At 40.4% G+C, this 18,378-nt stretch overlaps 1 protein-coding gene and 1 pseudogene across 2 annotated transcripts; both read left to right on the top strand.

Annotated features, from left to right (window-relative positions):
- Window positions 1–1,022: 1,022 nt before the first annotated feature.
- On the top strand, window positions 1,023–7,650 carry LOC127766075 (KIN17-like protein). Of its 2 annotated transcripts, XM_052291107.1 has the most exons (3): window positions 1,023–2,664; window positions 3,849–3,904; window positions 5,921–7,650. In XM_052291107.1, exon 1 carries the CDS (start codon window positions 1,265–1,267, stop codon window positions 2,555–2,557), a length of 1,293 nt encoding a protein of 430 aa, XP_052147067.1. In that variant the 5' UTR covers window positions 1,023–1,264; the 3' UTR covers window positions 2,558–2,664; window positions 3,849–3,904; window positions 5,921–7,650. The 2 variants fall into 2 exon arrangements, with proteins under 2 accessions (XP_052147067.1, XP_052147066.1); XM_052291106.1 differs by having other exon boundaries at window positions 3,849–7,650.
- LOC127766311 (uncharacterized) lies at window positions 7,254–16,829 on the top strand (annotated as a pseudogene).
- Window positions 16,830–18,378: the final 1,549 nt, after the last annotated feature.

Genomic DNA, 18,378 nt, shown 5'->3' with positions numbered 1-18,378 from the left:
GGAGGAATTTTTTGTCTCGTTCTGTTGAGAGTTCTCCAGGAAAGCTGATGGCGATCCCATCTGCGAATTGACATTATTGCTGCCGCCGTGAAGGTTGGAGAAGAAGCTAGGCCTGGAGATTATTTTCCTGGTCTTGCTACTTGGTACATGTTAGTGCCCTTTCTTCTGATCGTGTAGAAAGCACGGGTAGAGGATTATTTTATCTAGGGTTTGGTCTTCAACTGTTATACGCCGAGCTCTTGATTATTTGGTTTGTTTGCTGCTGAATTTTATCTATATATGCAAGTCTGGTTAATCCATCGGTGTTGAGATTAATTACTGGAGTTGTGATTTTTATTAGCTGCTGATTCAGATCGTTGGCGACCTCACGCTGCCTGACAAGTTCAGAAAGTTAATTTGTTAATTGCTATTGGTACCGTGAAAGAGAGAGATAAAATTAGGGTACTCGCTGTTGGACGATCATCATCCTTACCCATAACATCCAGTGTATATATTTCTTCAAATATTGGTTCGTTATTCGACTTGGCGGTACTCGATCTTTTATACAAAGACGAGCAGGTTGTCCTCGGATCATCAATGACCACCTCATAACAGTGAACAACATCCATCCATCCAGATTCAGCCTATAAAATACAGCCAATTGCTAGCAGGGGTAGATTGGTCATTTCACGTGCCTGGTCCACGCTGGCATGCATGTGTGTGCAGGAAGTGGAAAAAAAAATACAAAAGCTTCTCTCTCTAATGGCAAATTCTTAAGTGTAAACCTAAGAAAGATATTTGGCTAATCGTCAAACGCAAAAGTGGCAAATAGTTAAATTTCCCCTGGAACAGAACTACGCAACTATTTTTGGAGTTAAGGCTGTACGTTATCAGTTGGGCCTTGGGCTGAAATACGTAGACTTTCTGCATGATGGGTTGGGGGCCCAGGTCGGTCGCCCTGACTGACCTGGCTCAGGGCCGGCCCTGACCGTGCCGTCTCTCCCCGCCGAGATCTCCCCGCTAGACCCCGGCCAAACCCTAGCCACCGAGCCGAGCAAGAGGAGAGAAGGGCCGCCGCCTCCCCCGCCATCCGCGTGGCCGCCTTCCCCAACCGCAGCGCTCTCAAACACAAACTTCCCCAATCCCCAAGCCCCAATCCCCCAATCTACCCCAGCTTTCTCCCGATAATTCTCTCCTCCGATTTCGCCGCCTTCCCTCCCGCTCCGGCCATCGACGCAGCCTCCCCTAAAGAACAACACCTACCCTCTGCTGCGTCGGCGAAGAGATGGGGAAGCACGAGTTCCTGACGCCGAAGGCGATCGCGAACAGGATCAAGGCGAAGGGGCTGCAGAAGCTGCGGTGGTACTGCCAGATGTGCCAGAAGCAGTGCCGCGACGAGAATGGCTTCAAGTGCCACTGCATGTCGGAGTCGCACCAGCGCCAGATGCAGGTGTTCGGCCAGGCCCCCGACCGAGTCGTCGAGGGCTTCTCCGAGGAGTTCCTCGACGCCTTCCTCACCTTGCTCCGCCGCGCCCACCGCCACTCCCGCATCGCCGCCACCGTCGTCTACAACGAGTTCATCGCCGACCGCCACCACGTCCACATGAACTCCACGCGCTGGGCCACGCTCACCGAGTTCGTCAAGTTCCTCGGGCGCGAGGGCCACTGCAAGGTTGAGGACACTCCCAAAGGGTGGTTCATCACCTACATCGACCGCGACTCCGAGCAGGCCGTGAAGACCAGGCTCAAGCGCAAGAGGATCAAGTCCGACCTTGCGGAGGACGAGCGGCAGGAGCGCATGATTGCACGCCAGATAGAGCGAGCCCAGCAATCCATGGGTAAAACTAATGGTGAACTTGGTGATGATGCTAGTCCGGATGGTAGCGAAGGTGAGTCCGGCAGCGAAGATGAGTATTCGGACTCAGAAAATGACCATGAGGGACAAGAGGAGGATGCAAAAGAAGCCAACAAAGCAGCAGGGAAGATTGCAATTGCACTTCAGCGGGCTGTGCCAGGGCCAAAGGTTAACCCTCTCGATGATAAGCCAAAGGTTAAATTTGGTTTTGAGGAAGAGGATGAGGTGAGCGCGCGGGATAAGGAGAAGGAAGAGTTGGCCAAGAAGAAGGGAAAGGATGCTATAAACGCAGCAGAAGCTAGGAGGTCAGCATTGGATGAGCTGATGAAGGAGGAGGAGAAAGCGAAGGAGCGGAGCAATAGGAAGGATTACTGGCTATGCCCAGGTATTGTGGTCAAGGTGATGAGCAAGTCGCTGGCAGAGAAGGGGTACTACAAACAGAAGGGTGTGGTGAAGAGGGTGATTGATAAGTATGTTGGGGAGATTGAGATGCTGGAGAGCAAGCATGTTCTTAGGGTCGACCAAGATGAGCTTGAGACAGTTATCCCCCAGATTGGTGGGCTGGTGCGTATTGTTAATGGAGCTTACCGGGGATCTAATGCAAGGTTGCTTTCAGTGGACACAGAGAGATTTTGTGCCAAAGTGCAGGTTGAGAAGGGCCTCTATGATGGGAAGGTTCTTAAGGCCATTGAGTACGAGGACATTTGCAAGATTTTTCACTGAGATATCATGGAATTCCATCTTATTTCTGGAGCATTACTGCTGTCAAATGTCAAACATATGACTATGCAAGCCAATGTGTTGGACCTTTCTGTTAGTTGCCTGACAATGTATGTGCTTGTGCTAGAATTCGTTCTATCGAATATCTTTCACATGTTGATGTTTCTACTTTCTAGTTCTTCCTAGCTGCCGAAAGAACTCTGTGTAAGAAAATGGTCTGATGCTTTCTTGCTTGTTTGGTGATTAGAATGATATGACAATTTTTCAACATGTAATCTCTCCATAATTGTTTCTGATAAAACTTGTTAGTTACCAAATAAAATTTACTCAGCAGTCCTTTTTTTTTTTTGCATAGTTTGTCTTGTTTAACACATCCGTCTGATCATGCCCATCTTTTAATCATCAAGAAATCCAAAGTGCAGTTAAATGAAAAGACAACCAAACCAAGTATAAATTGGGAGTCAGGGAAATATAGTCTCTAGACTCTTTATTAGCGGATTTTTTGTGCTCTCTCTATCATTATGCCTCTCCAAAACATATTATGTACTGCTGTGAGTTTGCTTGGGACTGCTTGATAACAATTGAGTGTTCCCTGTCTTGACTTGTAGCTTCAAGAGAGTTCCAAAAACCGTGCGTTAATTTTCAGGTAACCATAATAATGTAATCTTTTTTTAACCTAGCTGAGTTATGTCTGGTTCAAATCCCTTAACAATGTGATCTTTCTTTAATGACAATTACTCGCTATCGTTCACGTGCTTAACTTCAAAAAATTCATACTAGATAAGTTTGGCAAACACAGAATAGATTTTAACAACAATCGACTCTTTGAAGGTGGGTTTATTTTCTTCTGCTTCATTGTAACTTACAGAACTTATGGAAAATCTTGGAGCAATCTCTGTTTTAATTGTCCATGCAGTTTATTTGGGTCCTGTACCTTTGATAGATCTCTTTATTGTTGGTTGGGAGCTGGTGGACTCGGTGATATCAAGAGGTCACCATCATATTTTTCTTTATAATGCATTTGGAGGAGTTATGTTCAGTTTATAACTGTAATTCACTTTATACTTGCTGTCTTCCTTTCTGCTCTTTCCATTTGGAAGTTGACATGAATACACGATTCTTGACTCCTGTTTATCAGGCCTTAAATATATGTTGTGCAGATTATGTTCTTCTGAATGGATATGTTGTGCAGATTTATGTTTACCTTTCTGTATATTTCCTTATTAACATTGGATTTGTTTGTTGAGAAACCCTGTACTTTTGTGGACAATGACATGTAGTTTTTTTTTTTCAGAATAAGACCCTGCAAGCTCGGATTCTTCAATCTAAAAGTGACAAGAGACTATCTTGGTAATTATAGTCTTTCTTATGTATATTATTTTGTTTTTCAATTTCTATTGCAGTGAAGATGAAAATACACATGGAGAGTTCATCCACAGATATTACCGTCTGAAGTTTGTTTATGTATTTGTTTTTCTTAAGAATCAAGGGGTGCCCTCCGTAATATTATGAATATTTTGGAAATTTTGACACTGGATAATGTAGGCCCATATTATTAACAGAAGTACAGAACTAATGATGTTAACTTAATTAAGTTGGTTATGGTATTGGTTAAGACATTCCTTTGCAATTTCCCTAGTTTATTGCTTACTTCAGAAAGTTTAAACTCGTTACTACTATATGTCACTATAATGCCCATATAAGAATTTATCTTGGGCCCTGCTTAGTTCCAGGACTTGACCTAAGCTTCCAGAATTGCAATTAGAAGTGAGCAATTCACCTGTTTGGATGTAATACCAGGGACTGCATAATGAAGATAAATTTTCTGTTGAAATAAAATAACTATGTGATACTCCCTCCATCCACAAAAGTTAGACATATTTCACATTTGAGTTTTTCCAAATAAGTTGTTCCTATTTGTAGTCTTTATGCATTCAAGACTTAAATGAAGAGATAAATTAAATGTTTGATTAGAACCCAAGGAGTCATCTAAATACTCATTGGTTGCATGTTTGCTTTTACTCCTTGATTTTGTAACATCCAAGATGATCTAATTTCTTCTTGGTCTTGGTGACAAAAGTAATAGGTGTAACTTTTGTGGATGGAGGGAGTATAACTATGGTGATATTTACAAGAGGAATTTTTAGATTTACATAGTTTAACATTATGGCAATTGGCCACAGTTTCAATAGCAGGGGGGCAGCAGATGATGTCCTTTTGTGGGTGATGCCAGAGCTGCTAAAGCAATTAAATCAACTGAGTAACTGGCATTGGTTATTAGTGATAAACACATGCCTGCCCCCTTTAGTTACTATATGCTTTATGCAAAGGACGTGAGAGCACCCATGGGAGCGGATAGGTTTTGGTGAAACATGGGATCTCTTGAAGCTTTCTAAGTTTCCATTATCAATTCTCAGTGAAGCACACCTGAACAGCCACTGGGATTGGCATAGAGTTGGATACGGGAAGAGGTGTTGTTTGTGATCCAAACATCTGAATTGTGTTAGATGTATATGTTGCCGTATGTGTCCACTTCGAGTAGGGTGTTTTCTGCATATTTTCATGTAGCCCTATTGTATTGGCCCATTAGGATTCAAGATCTAATTCCTCAACATGTTATCATGAGCACATGGTGGGAGTTAGGGTTTCCACCACTCCAGCCATCAGTGGTCTCTACCATTGGAGACCTCTCCGCCTGGCCAGTCTCTGCACATCAGATTGCAGTGAGGCTCAGAACCGTGGCCTGGATAACAACCGGAGTTGGTGAAGAGGTGGCAGCTGACGAGGGGAAACACTAACCCCTATCCATGGCTCATGATATTGTGTTGATGAATTGAACCTTGTATTCCAATGGGTCATGGGCCAAAGTATAATACAATAGGTTTACAAGCACATGTGCACAAGACACGCTGTACTAGAATATAAGTGCACAGCTATACATAAAGATATAGATATAGCAAAAGGGGAAAAAGATGGCAGCCATCTGTCATTTGGAAAAAGATGGCAGCCATCTGTCATTTGTCCAATCATTTACAGTGCGCATTGGTGCATGCTTAGTGAATATATGTCGTTCCACATCACAAAACATTCTTTGGAAGCCCTAGGATGAACTATTTAGGGGGCTTAATCTGCAGTGTGATTTTTGTGAACTGTGTTTCCAGTTGAGAAACAGTATGCTGTTGTTCAAATGTGTGTCGTGTGAACACAAGGTAGATCCTTTTGTAGTCACAACCTACAAGGACACTGTTTCAATTCAGTTTTTTCTCTCACTGTAGCTGTATGCCCAGTTTTGATATATTTAACTGCAACATGCAGTAGCTCCTTTAGTTATTTTCCTTTTGGTACTTATCTCCATCTATGAATCAGATATTGAAAAGGGAGTCAACAGAAGACCCTTGTATGAGAGTCATCCTTTATCATCATTTTCGTGGACAACAACTGACAATATGGATATGGTATTTTTAATGTTACATTTCTGTATTCTTTACAAAATCATTTTGGCCTGCATCAACGTGTTATTTTTTGGTCATTGTGTTGGCCATTCCAAACATTTCTTCTGTGTTCAACCTTGGCCGTAACTAACTTTGTTGATGAAGCTTGAGGTTGCATAACATAGTCAACCACAAAGCTAATCAAATATTGACTTGCTTGCTACTAACTCCCTCCGTCCCAAAATAAATCAACTTCTAGCTACGAACCTGGATATAGGTTATGTCCAGGTTTGTAGCCAGAAGTTGATTTATTGTGAGGCAGAGGGAGTAGCTAATTACTCCCTCCGCTTCATATTATTAGTCGTTTGACTATTTTCCTAATCAAACTTCTTTAAGTTTGACCAAATTTATGTAAAAATATATTAGTATTTTCAACACAAGACAAACATATTATAAAAATGTATTTAATGTTACATTTAATGAAACTAATTTGATATTTCAATGTTGCTAGATTTTTCTATAAACTTGGTCAAACTTAACAAAGTTTGACTAGAAAAAAAGTCAAATGACTTATAATATAAAACGGAGGGAGTAGTTCATTAGACGGTTACATTGTTTTTCCGTACATGCATGTATTCAGAGTGCTTAGACTTTTCATCTAATGAATTCAAGAAAGTGTTATATACTGCAACTGGTTTATACAACTTGCCATGTATTAGAGGTTGCACTTGAAATTTTAGAGTTCAGTTCTTTGGTTTGAAGGTCTAAAAATGAATATTTTGTTGCTAGTATAGTATGGAATAGCACCAATTTTGATATTCAACTGCTTGGAATTAGGAACTGCAGTACTGCACACATCCTTCTTGACTTCAAGTACTGACTTTTGTTGACACTTGGAATTAATGAATTAAAAAGGATACTGTATGCCCATTGGAATTTGGAATTGATTAGAATGCATGATACAAAGTTATGAAGGCGAACATTCATCAAAAAGTTTTAATGTATAAACCTAGCGGAATGCTTTTATTCAAATTCTTTAACAGGGGGATTGGTCAAAGAAGTGAAAGGAAGCCTTAAGCAATTTTGAGCTGTTGAAGGAAGGAAAGAGCAAAGATGATACTCCCTCTGTTCCCTTTTGATCATCGTATTGCAAAAAAATGAAAATTCCATTTTGATCGTCGCATTACGGTGGGGAGGCGATGAAAATCCCGGGAAGGACGTTAATGACACTTCCTAACGAACACTGCATGCATCTGATTGGTCAGGCTATGCGGCATGCAAAACTGATTAGGAGCTGCTGCATGCATGGATTTAATATGCTCACAACTGATTGGCCAGCCATACGGCATGCAAAATTGATGGCGCTACATTCACGGATACGAAACGCTAATGCATGTTTTCGATGCTGATTAAGTGCTCCGCAGGATTGTCTTGGTATTGATGCACAAACCATATATGAAGATCAATTAGGAATGGAGGGAGTATTGTTTATGACAAAGCTGTCCAGGTGTCACATTTTTTGTTGGTACACTAAATGAAATATCTCTATAGTTGCGTGTCTAACATCACAGTATCACATGCTCTTGTAGGTATTACATGGCAAAAAGGATGAGTTGCATGATATATTTGAGAGTGCACTCAAGTCCAGTGATTTGAAGGGTCTGCATGCTGAATGCCTTACGGATATGTGGATTGGCAGAGACAGGTCTGCTGTTGTTTCATTTCATGAATAGTTAAAATCTTAGACTTAGGCTAGTTCCTGTTCTTCTAACCAAACTTTATTTTCAGATTTGCTTTCATTGATCTGAGTGCAGGGCCATTTGCCTGGGGCCCTGCTGTTGGTGGGGACGGTGTTCGTACTGAACTTAGTCTACCCAATGTTGCAAAGACTATTGGGGCTGTTGCAGGTCACTTCATTTTTGTCATCAGGCCTTCTCTACCTATTCAAATTCAGTTACTGCCTAGTGTTATACAATTTGTATAGTGTGCTGTGTCAGTATTTCTTTTGTTTAAAAAGTCTCGTTAGTTTTCCTTTGTATAGTGTGCTGTGTCAGTATTTCCTTTGTTTAAAAAGTCTCGTTAGTTTTCCTTAGTGGCCTGAACGGAACTAATTCATCTCTAGAATCATAAGAAGTTTTTTAGTACCCCAGGTCAAAAGTGAAGTTTTTGTAAATCCTTTTTTGACTAAAATGGTTGTTTCTTGTGATGATTTCTGTGTTCTCCCTCATTATTCATGATTGGACGCTATCTTAGACAACTCAGTGTATGCATATTGGTTTTGGCATTAGTTTTTGTAGTAGCACCAGGCACTTGAATCTTTTACCTGTATAATTTTATTTATTGGCCTAATTTGCTTTTTTTTTTTACTTCTTCAAATTTAATACTCATTCCATATGCACTTGCAATGTCCTAGAACAAAAAAGAGAGAGGACAATTTAGCATTGATACAAAGCTAGCATTTTTAACGGGTCCTGTGTTGTGTTAATAGATTATTCATGGTAACCAAACATGGGTAGTCATGTTATTATATTAACTCGTTATACCCAAGCCCGTTTACATTAATCTAAATTATATACTAATCGCACACAAAAAGAAACTGTACACTCATTATGTCATTCAATTATATTATATTAAGGCATTCTTGCTCTACTTGTTTCAAACGTCATAAATTGTTGATTCAACAAACTTGCAGTTATTTTTCTTAATATGTTAGACTCAGTTGCTTCATATTTCTTAGTTGTTAACGTTGCCATGAATTAATGGGATATGGCAATCACATTAAATGAGCCCATGCCAATTTTCTTGTGTCTATTGTAAACGAAAACCACATAAGTTGTATTCATTTCGTCATGTTTCAAATTTTGATAGTTCTATAGAAGTAATGTCATCCTGATTATTAATATCAGTGAAGGGCAATACCTCAAGAAGACAACCTGTCAACTGTGTGGCAGAATCATAGTTGTTAAACCTGGGCTGGTGATCGAACTGTTGAGTCCATCAGTTCACCTGGTTAGACCACTGGTTCACCGGTTCGGCCACTGGTTCAAAAGGAAATAATAAATATATTTTCCTTAGTCTTGGTTTGCTCAAAAGGGTTAAGTTTAATCTATTTTACCTCTCATACCAACCGACTGCCTTGCTTGGCTGTTTTGGTCCTCGGGTATGCAATGGGAGGTCCCTAGGTTGATTCCCTCCGCGCGCCTGTGGGCAAATTGTTTAGAAAATTTGTTCTACCCGGTTCGAAGTGCAAAACCGCCTGGTTTAACCCCCTGTTTTCCAGGTCGCATTCTAGTCTTTCAATCAGACCAGACTGGACTAGGCTCTGGTTCCGGTTTTTTACTGTCGAACCCTGGTCCGTTCTGGTTTAATAACTAGGGGCATAATAGATATTCAGAATCCGTAATTATTCAGCTACGACCAGCCCATCTGGTCATGTTATTTGCACTGTTGTTGCTCTGATTATAATCACAAGGATTACATTATAAAGCTATTTTATTACAATTTAAAATATTTATACAAAGATGATAGTAAATGATAAAAATCACTATAACTTATCCATCGCAGATCTTGTTTTGTTCATAAAAATATCAGTAACCTACAGATGGAATCCTCGCAAATTGGATTTGTATAAGTCAAAAGTTTCAGCAGCAAAAAGGAAAAGAAATATTGAATACACCCTGTCAGATTCCTCAGCCATGGCTGTAAATACGACTGTTGATTTATGGTTTGAACAATGCACATTTACAGCATGGGATGGTGGGAGGGCAGAGGGTTTCTTGAGCATGGGTAATGAAGCCGAATTGCTGAAGCTAAACAATGCCCTAGAGTTTGGCATTCAGTGAATTACCATATTCTTGTTTGGTGCAACTACTTTAGAAGTTTTGTTATTTGGCAAGCTGCTTTTCTTTTGATTTAAATTGCAAAAGATAATAGTATTACTTTCCGAAAATGTGGAACAAATAAAGTGAAAATGACTGTTGAATACATTTTTTTCTAGCGTTATTTTGATTGCCAAAACAAACTATAATGATTCTATTTTTTTATTTTCCATTGTATCTGGAAGAATAATCACAACGGAGCACAGCACAACAACCACAAACTGAGCCTTTTGTATTTCTATGTGTATTAACATATCAATGAATACTTGATTCATGTTTTTACTACAATATTTTGGGACTTGCTATTTTCCTTGCTGATTCCCAGGCATCCAGCAAACCAGTAGGGCTAGAACTAAGTAACCTAATTATCTGGACAATGGGCTGGCAAATCATTGTTTTTTTCCTTTCAATAATTTTCTACATGCAGACCTGATAAATATATAACTCTGAAACAGTGCTGGTCAAATTTTAACATGTCAAAGTAAACGGTAGCAAGTATTCATGAATTGATAGAGTAGCATCTGATACTTGCGGGTCCAAACATAACGCTGTGTTGACCCCTTTTGGAGAAGCATGGACAAAAGCTCTGGGGATGCTTTATGTGCATGAGGATTAGACACAAGTGAATTTGGGTGGTATTAGACTGTGTCTGTGTGGGGTGGATGTAGGCCTATGTGGAGCATGTATTGTGGATTTTCACCATCACTTATCTTGGTATGCTTAGCTTTGACTTTTGGGGTGGAACAGGGTGAGTGCGACTCCATAGTCAAATTGCTGGGCGGTTAGTGGTGGCTTATATGACAGCAGGTTAGTTCCATAATCCATTTATAGTCTGGAATATGGAACAGTTCATAATGCTTGACAATCCAAATATTGCAACTGCATATTAGCCCTTTTGACGGAAGTGGCTGTCCAAGCGTGTTGCTAGCCTTTTATGGGCTATGGGTGTAGGCTCATTTCTTGAATATGGAACAGTTCATAATGGTTGTCAGTCCAAATATTGCAACTGCACGTTAGCCCTTTTGGCTAAAGTGGTTGTCCAAGCATGTTGATAGTAGCTTTTTATGGGATATGTGTGTAGGCTCATTTCTGGTGGGGCTAGGCATAGCAGGGCTAGCAAGTTTTGCAATTTGACAATTTATTTCTGTAACACTTAAACATGTATACAATGTGTTTGCTCTGTACTGAGATTCCCTTTGTGGCACTAATTTATGATTGTTATTCTTATGCAGAAGTTACAGAAGAAGAGGCTGAAGCTAAATTACAAGATACAATCAGAGAGATTCTCATCTTTTGGTGAGGTATGCTGGATTTCTCTTAGAATGCACTGGATATTAACAATCTATTCGTTTATAAATTATTTTTTACTACTCAATCTCATAGGCTAAATGATGGTACTTATTCTTGTAATCTCCATGTTAGGTACCGTAGATTTTCAAGGTGCACATGTTGCTTATACCAATTCCTTTTCTTTCTCTTGCCCCTAGCTCTTATTTTGGAGGGTGGTTGTAAAGTTCAATTGAGATCAGTAGAGTGAGAGCTTTGAGATCAGAACTGTAGAGAAGAGAGGATGCAGAAATATTTTGGCAGCTTGGAAATATTTTGCTCTGTATTCTACTAAATACCTTTTTTTGCTAGACCTATTGACGATTCAAAATACAAGTGGTCCCATTAATCATTACAACTAGCACATCAGTGGCAACGATATTCCACAAAATAGTGGCATCCCAAGTCCCAACTGATGTTAACACTATAGACAACAAGTTTCTTCTTGCAATCTTGTTTGTTGTGTAACTTTCCCTTTTGGTTCTGTATATTGTTATGACATCTTGAACTAGCTCTTGACTTAGTTTATCTGATGCCATTTTGGGGGTTCAGAATTACCATGCAGTAGATATCCTATTGGCAGAGATTGATGTATACGAACTTTTTGCCTTCAAGCATTGTGTTGGAAGAAGGGTACAGCTTGCCCTTTGCAAAGGTACTTTTCATGGCCATAAATTTGGGTGTTCCTTTTAATTATTCACATTACTACATAGTGGTAGACTTTACTTGTAGTTGATATTTTTGAGTTATATGCACTTGAGCTACTGTTTGTACCATACATGAAAGACATTCCTTATGTTTCTCTCCAATCATTACAACATTGTTTTTATTGTTTTGTCCTTTGGCCATGTTTTCTCACAAGTTGTTGATGCCAATAAGCTATTCAGTGTTCTTTTCTTTGCTGAGATCTTCAGTTTATGGTAGTTGCTGGGCAGCCTTGTACTGTTCATAAAATTTAATTGGGTTTATCAGAAAGACCTTCCCTTTTAACTAGAACCTTTATTTTTCTTCAAATGTAGAACTTGATGAGAGAAGGCATGATCTGAAAAGTGAACTGGAGGGTTACAATACTGGAGATTCGGATGATATTAATAAGAAGAAAGCTCTTGATGCATTGAATAGGATGGAAAAGTGGAACTTATTTAAAGATGTTCCAGAGGTTAGCTTTGTCCAACAGCTTCTACGACACAACATAAAAAGAACATTGTAAAATCAGTTTCTATAGCAAAACATTTCCCTAATAAGCAGGACAACTAAAAACACATATTCACTGTGCAATTGTGCATGCAATTACTGAAGTCTAATATTTAATTGTTAAGATAACAGAATTTTAATCGTACTTCTAATGACGAAGTTCAATCACATGTGCCAGGAACATCATAGTTACACTGTGGCTCGTGATTCATTCCTCGCACACCTTGGTTCCGTGTTATGGGGCTCTATGAGGCATGTAATTGCTCCTTCTGTTTCTCATAGGGCTCACCATTACTATGATAAGTTGTCGTTTCAGTTGTACTTTGTGACACAAGAGGTAAGTTCAAGGGGCAACTTTTATGTTGCTTATATTCTAATTCAATACAGTTATCTCTCACATCTTTTAACGTTATGCAGAAAGTCAGGAACATAAAGCAGTTGCCTGTTAATGTAAAATCAGTCACAGAGGGCCTTAGTTCTGTGCTACTACAATTCCAGAAGCCAATGTTCAGTCAACACATGTATGTAACCTTCATCTTGTAAATTTTTGGTTTGTAGTCCTGCAAAGCAATTAACTTACCAGGGGTTTAATAATATTCATAATGGAAGTTATATGTGAATGTCATCTGCACCTGGCTAGTTTTTTATTGTGGCAGTCTGACTTCCTAATTCCTATTGTATGTCTGCAAGTCCAATATAATGCTAGATCAAACTCATTTAGAGCACAATACTGATCATAAAAGTATTAGAAAGATTAGACCACGCCAATGATTTGTATCCATTTGGTGTTTGATTTGTTGATACTTGTGCTGTGCCCTGACCGTGTGGGTAAATGATCTCAAGTCTGTATGGTGGGTGGTCAATTTGATAAAAACTAAGGCTTGGGGCTATGGCTATGGTTCACGAAGGCAGAAGGAACAGATAATCACTGTGCAGGGGATGGGTGCATCTGAAATCAGGAGATATTAGAACTGAGGGAGTTCAGAGATCACTGAAAGCTGTACCCTTTATGAGGCCCTAATAAACAATATCTAATACTCCCTCCGTTTTTTAATAGATGACGCCGTTGACTTTTTCTCACATGTTTGACCATTCGTCTTATTCAAATTTTTTTTGCAAATATATAAGATATAAATCACATTTAAAATACTATGAGTAATAAAACAACTCATAACAAAATAAATTATAATTACGTAAATTTTTTGAATAAGACGAATGGTCAAACATGTGAGAAAAAGTTAACGGCGTCATCTATTAAAAAACGGAGGTAGTACATGGAAATCAACTGGCAAGTCTTATGTCTAAGTGGCTTAAGGCCAAAGCAAGGAGCTAACACGAAAGTCGAAACTCACTGTTGCTGAGCTGTTGCCTTTGATACCTTGGCCACATGAGCGACCGCGGACAACTCAGTTCTCTACCCAAACAAGCCAATGGGCGGTGGATTGGAATTGTAATTCTTTGGTTTCGTTTGGAAGATGAAAACAGTTACTTAGTATACTCTCTATTAGTGACTGGTCTAATCATGTAAAGTGCTCTCTTTTTCCATGATTATAATTCTTGTAGAATTTTAGGAGTGACCTAAGCAAAATTACTTGCATATTTGAATATGGAATGTACGTTCTGTTGGTACCAAACCATTTTGTCTCATTACACTTGTTGAACTTGGGTAGGTATAAGTGATCATAGAAGACCAATAAGCATGTGTACGTGAGAAGTTTGTATTCAATAAGCCCTATTCTATCTTGAATAATTTCATAAAGGCTTATAGATGTAAGCTAAGGACAATTCTATCTATTGGATGAATGATAATTTATTTCTGTTTGACATATACAAGTTACTCATGTATACACTACAAGTTATTTTGTATAACCATGTAAAGAACATATACATACATTCTCACTAGTGGTACAGCACCTATAAGTTGTCTGATGGATTTGTTCTTCTGTGTCTTTTACCAACATTACTAGTAATTCTTATGTACTTGCAAAGTTGCAAGTTGTTATGCATACCCTTACAGGTTGCAAACTAATTTATTAGTCATATGTACTTAGTTTAGTTAGTTACAAATCAATCATTTGCAGTGGCGGAGCCAGGATTTAGACTTGGGAGGAGCCTAGGAGTCTTGGAGGGGGCCTAATACACTACTACCTCCGTCCCATAATATAAGAGGGATTTTGGCTATACAATTGTGGGACGGATTGAGTATTACTTAAGTTAACTAGGTGATTCCCTGCGTTTTGCTGTGGAAATTCCTAAGTAACTTTTAATATTTTTTTAATAATTGAGGTAAAAGTAAAAATTATATTAGATATTAACAACAAATAAAACCAGTTTGTTAAACTATGTTTAGAGAGATACATTTAGTAGACTCTGACTCTGTATGAGATTGTAAATGAAATATGATATACCGCACTTTGATTATATGGATGAATGTATGCTAAGTACTATAAAAATGATGAATATATATATATATATATATATATGTTAATAATATTGTGAAAAATAATGTGAAGGAAGATGATTGGATGTTGATTTGTAGAATTCAATGAATTATAGATGACGTTGCATGCATGCTTAAGTTTTGTATGTAATTACTGGTAGTGGATGATGAGGTGGCATGTGTGCATGTTGAGCTTTAGAATTAGTGGGTTATAACTTTATAGTAAGATAGCATTACCTACTTAGTTAGGTGATTTTGTGTGAAAAGAAAATCGTTGTAGGGGGCCAGGCCGCTCCCCCCCCCGGATAGTCTGTGCTTAGAATTTAGCTGCATCATTTACAATTTAGTAGTACCTTGTAAGCTTATTATGGGGTGCTATACCTACAAGGGAGTTAAATGTACTGACAAGATATATTATATCCTCTATAAACTAAATATGTAATTATTTTTTCCAGTCTAATTTGTTATGGTTGTTGATATATAGGTTGTCGTTATCAGAGGATCCAGCCTTGATTATGGCATTTGCAATGGCGCGTCGTGCAGCTGCAGTCCCACTTCTGTTGGTTAATGGTTTCTCTAAGTCAACAGTCCATACATATCTTGATTCTGCCATTCTCCAACATCAGCTACAGAGGTTAAGCGAGCACAACTTGCTCAAAGGTATGCACATTTTAGTTGCCTGGGAAAGGCTCAATTAGCTAGTCATCTTAGTTGCCTGGGAGATTTGGAAACATAGAAATGATTGTGTTTTCCATGGAGCTACCCCTAGCGTGTTTGTGGTAATCCAAGCTATAGTTAACGAGGGTGCAGTTTGGTGCTGGGCAGGAGATTCAAAGCTCCCAGAGCTGTTTGCTAGCCTGTACCTTAAGAGGTCGAAGTTCGTGTTTAGTGTTGTGTGTGCGTGTGGTTTTTTTTTTCTTTCGTTTTGTAAGACCTTGGTGGGTGGGTGCTGGGGTTGACTAATTCCTGCACCTCTCGCCTCTTTCTTTTTTTTTCCTGCTTGATGAAACGATGCGCAGATATCATGCGTATTCGTAAAAAATGGTATGCACATTTTCTTTGCTTTTCATGATATAGGACAAGTTCTGCATAGCATAAGATGCTAAACCATACGATATTACAATTTACGGACCAATGAACATAAGATACTAAATACTTTGTATCGAACATAATTTTAATGTTAAAAATTCCAATAAAAATCATGATTTCACTCAACATTATCCAGACTGGCAAAAATCTGATGTCAGATTTATCCTATTTGTCAAGATCTATACAACACAAGTTGTGCATCTATCCCATGATGAATAGTTTTGATTGATTTCTTTTTTTTTAATTGAGAATGAAAATTTGATGGTTTGTAACTTTATATGTACTATGATCATGATTTGTTTTTGAATGTTCGAATCACTTAAACATGGTGAATTTGACTGAAGACACAGGTACCCTCGGACAGAAAAACTGCATTCTTTATGAGCAACTAGTGGCATGCCCGTGCCTTGCAACGGTATGTTAAGGAACAAGGACGAATGCCCATGCTTAGCAATGGGATGATGGTATTACGGGGTTCAGTTTTTCCTATCCAGTTCTTTTAGTTGGTCGTAAAAACACTGGATTTTGGTGGGGTGTTTTTTTTTTTTTTATGTGGAGGAAGATGTGTTTTTTGGGGTGTTTTCCTATCCAGTTCTTTCTGTTGCTTTCTCTTTTCAGATTTGCTAATGCTGTTAACTCAACCATTTCAAGTCTACACCCCGTGCAATGTACTCGTGAAGGAGAAGTCGACGTGCAGCTAGACTTGACATCGGCTCTTGTTTCATTCATTACTGCCGATCGATTCTAACATGACATCGGCTCAAAAATAAATGATATGTCATCGGCAACTAGCCAATCGGCTATCGTTTATAGATTTAACCGCGGTTTTTCTTGTTTTCTTTCTTGTTGATTGCAGGATCAAATCAACTGTCACACTCACGAACCTAAAAGCAAGATTTTGGACCTGTAGAGGAGTTAAGCAGATCTTCTAGGCCAGTGTGTGTTTTTCACATCAACAGGCGGCCATGGCGACGCGGTGGCACGGCGCGGGGCGGTGGCGACACGGCAGCGCGGAGTGGCACTAGCAGCGGCACTAGGCGGCGAGCTAGGCAGCGGCTAAGGGGCACCGAGAGAGAGAGAGAGAGAGAGAGAGGAAGGGGGAGGAGAGCCTCACCGACGACGATCGACGACGGCGGCGGCAGGATGGTGACGGCGATAGGCGGACGAGCTCCGACGGCGATAGGCGAACGAGCTCTGGGACGACCTAGGGATCACAATGGGGGAAGTTAGAGAGTGAGAGAGAGATCACCGAGGGCGGGGACGCCGGCCGAAGGCAGCGGCCATGGAGGTGCTCACCGGCGCGAGGTGGACGGTGGGCTCCGGCAGCGGAATTGGCTGAGCGAACGGCGGACGGGGTGGCTCACGGGACGGCGAGCGCGACGGCGTCGACGGCATGGCTCAGCATAGCGGCTAGCGGTGGCGGCGACGGCAGAGAGGAGGGCGACGGCGCTAGAGCGAAGGAGGGCACGAGAGTGGACGGCGAGGAAGCGAAAAAGAGAGAGGAGAGGCCGGGGGTGGTTTATATGGGCGAGGGATAGCCGCATGTGACCGGGAGAGGCAGGAAATGGCCGGCGAAGTGGAGGAGGTGGGGGAGGAGAGAGAGGCGCGGGCGCGAGCGGGGGAGTGGGGCGGCGATTACGGGGCGTGCGGGAGTGCGCGCGGGAGGCGGCAGTTGTAGCGCGGTGGCGCCGGCCGGAGGTATGGGACAGGCCCGATAGGTGGGGCCCACCTATCGGTGACCCGGAGAGAGAGGGCGCGGGCGGTCGGCTTGCTAGGCCTTGGCCTCGGGCCGGCCCAGCTAAGGCGCACGGGGGAAAGGGGGAGGGAGTGGGCCGGCGGCCCAAAAGGAAGGAAAAAGGGAGAAAAAGAAAAAGGATTTCCAGGGCTTTTTAATTGCTTGTGCTCAATTTTATTTAGTTAAAATTATTTCTGGGGCTCTGAAAATTCCACTAAAAATCCTGTTAGCATATTTTGATACGTAGGACCTAAGAAAAATTCCACATGCCAATTCCGATTATTATTTGCATTTATTACATTAGGGTTTCTCTCTTGCCATTAGACAATTAATTTTCTTGCAGCAATTTATTAAATGAATTAGGCTTGGGAGATGAACTTCGGGGTGTGACACTGGCCCACCATAATTTTTTTTTTTGTTTCTCACGGCGTAAACCAAAGGAGCGCTATCGATTTTATGTGGCTATGTACTATGTGTTTGTAGACCAACGTAAATATGATGTAACCAATAATTAGCGATCGCTTGATTTTAGCTACTATCTTCTATATCTGATCATTTATACCACTATTTACGTGTGTTGATGTAATGGCTTTCTTTAAACGCGATCTAAAGTGGCGGCGATATGTAGAGAGTAAACCATATAACTAGCACGTAATTTTACTTTTTCACTCACCTCTTATCTTTCCGGTGACATTCCATGACATTCATGTCACCTCATGGAGTCTACACGT

This window comes from Oryza glaberrima, chromosome 3 (assembly GCF_000147395.1).
Source record: "Oryza glaberrima chromosome 3, OglaRS2, whole genome shotgun sequence".
In the NCBI taxonomy this organism is placed as follows: Eukaryota; Viridiplantae; Streptophyta; class Magnoliopsida; order Poales; family Poaceae; genus Oryza; species Oryza glaberrima.
Note: the sequence above shows the minus strand (reverse complement) of the source record. Positions and strands in the feature narration are given on the sequence as shown.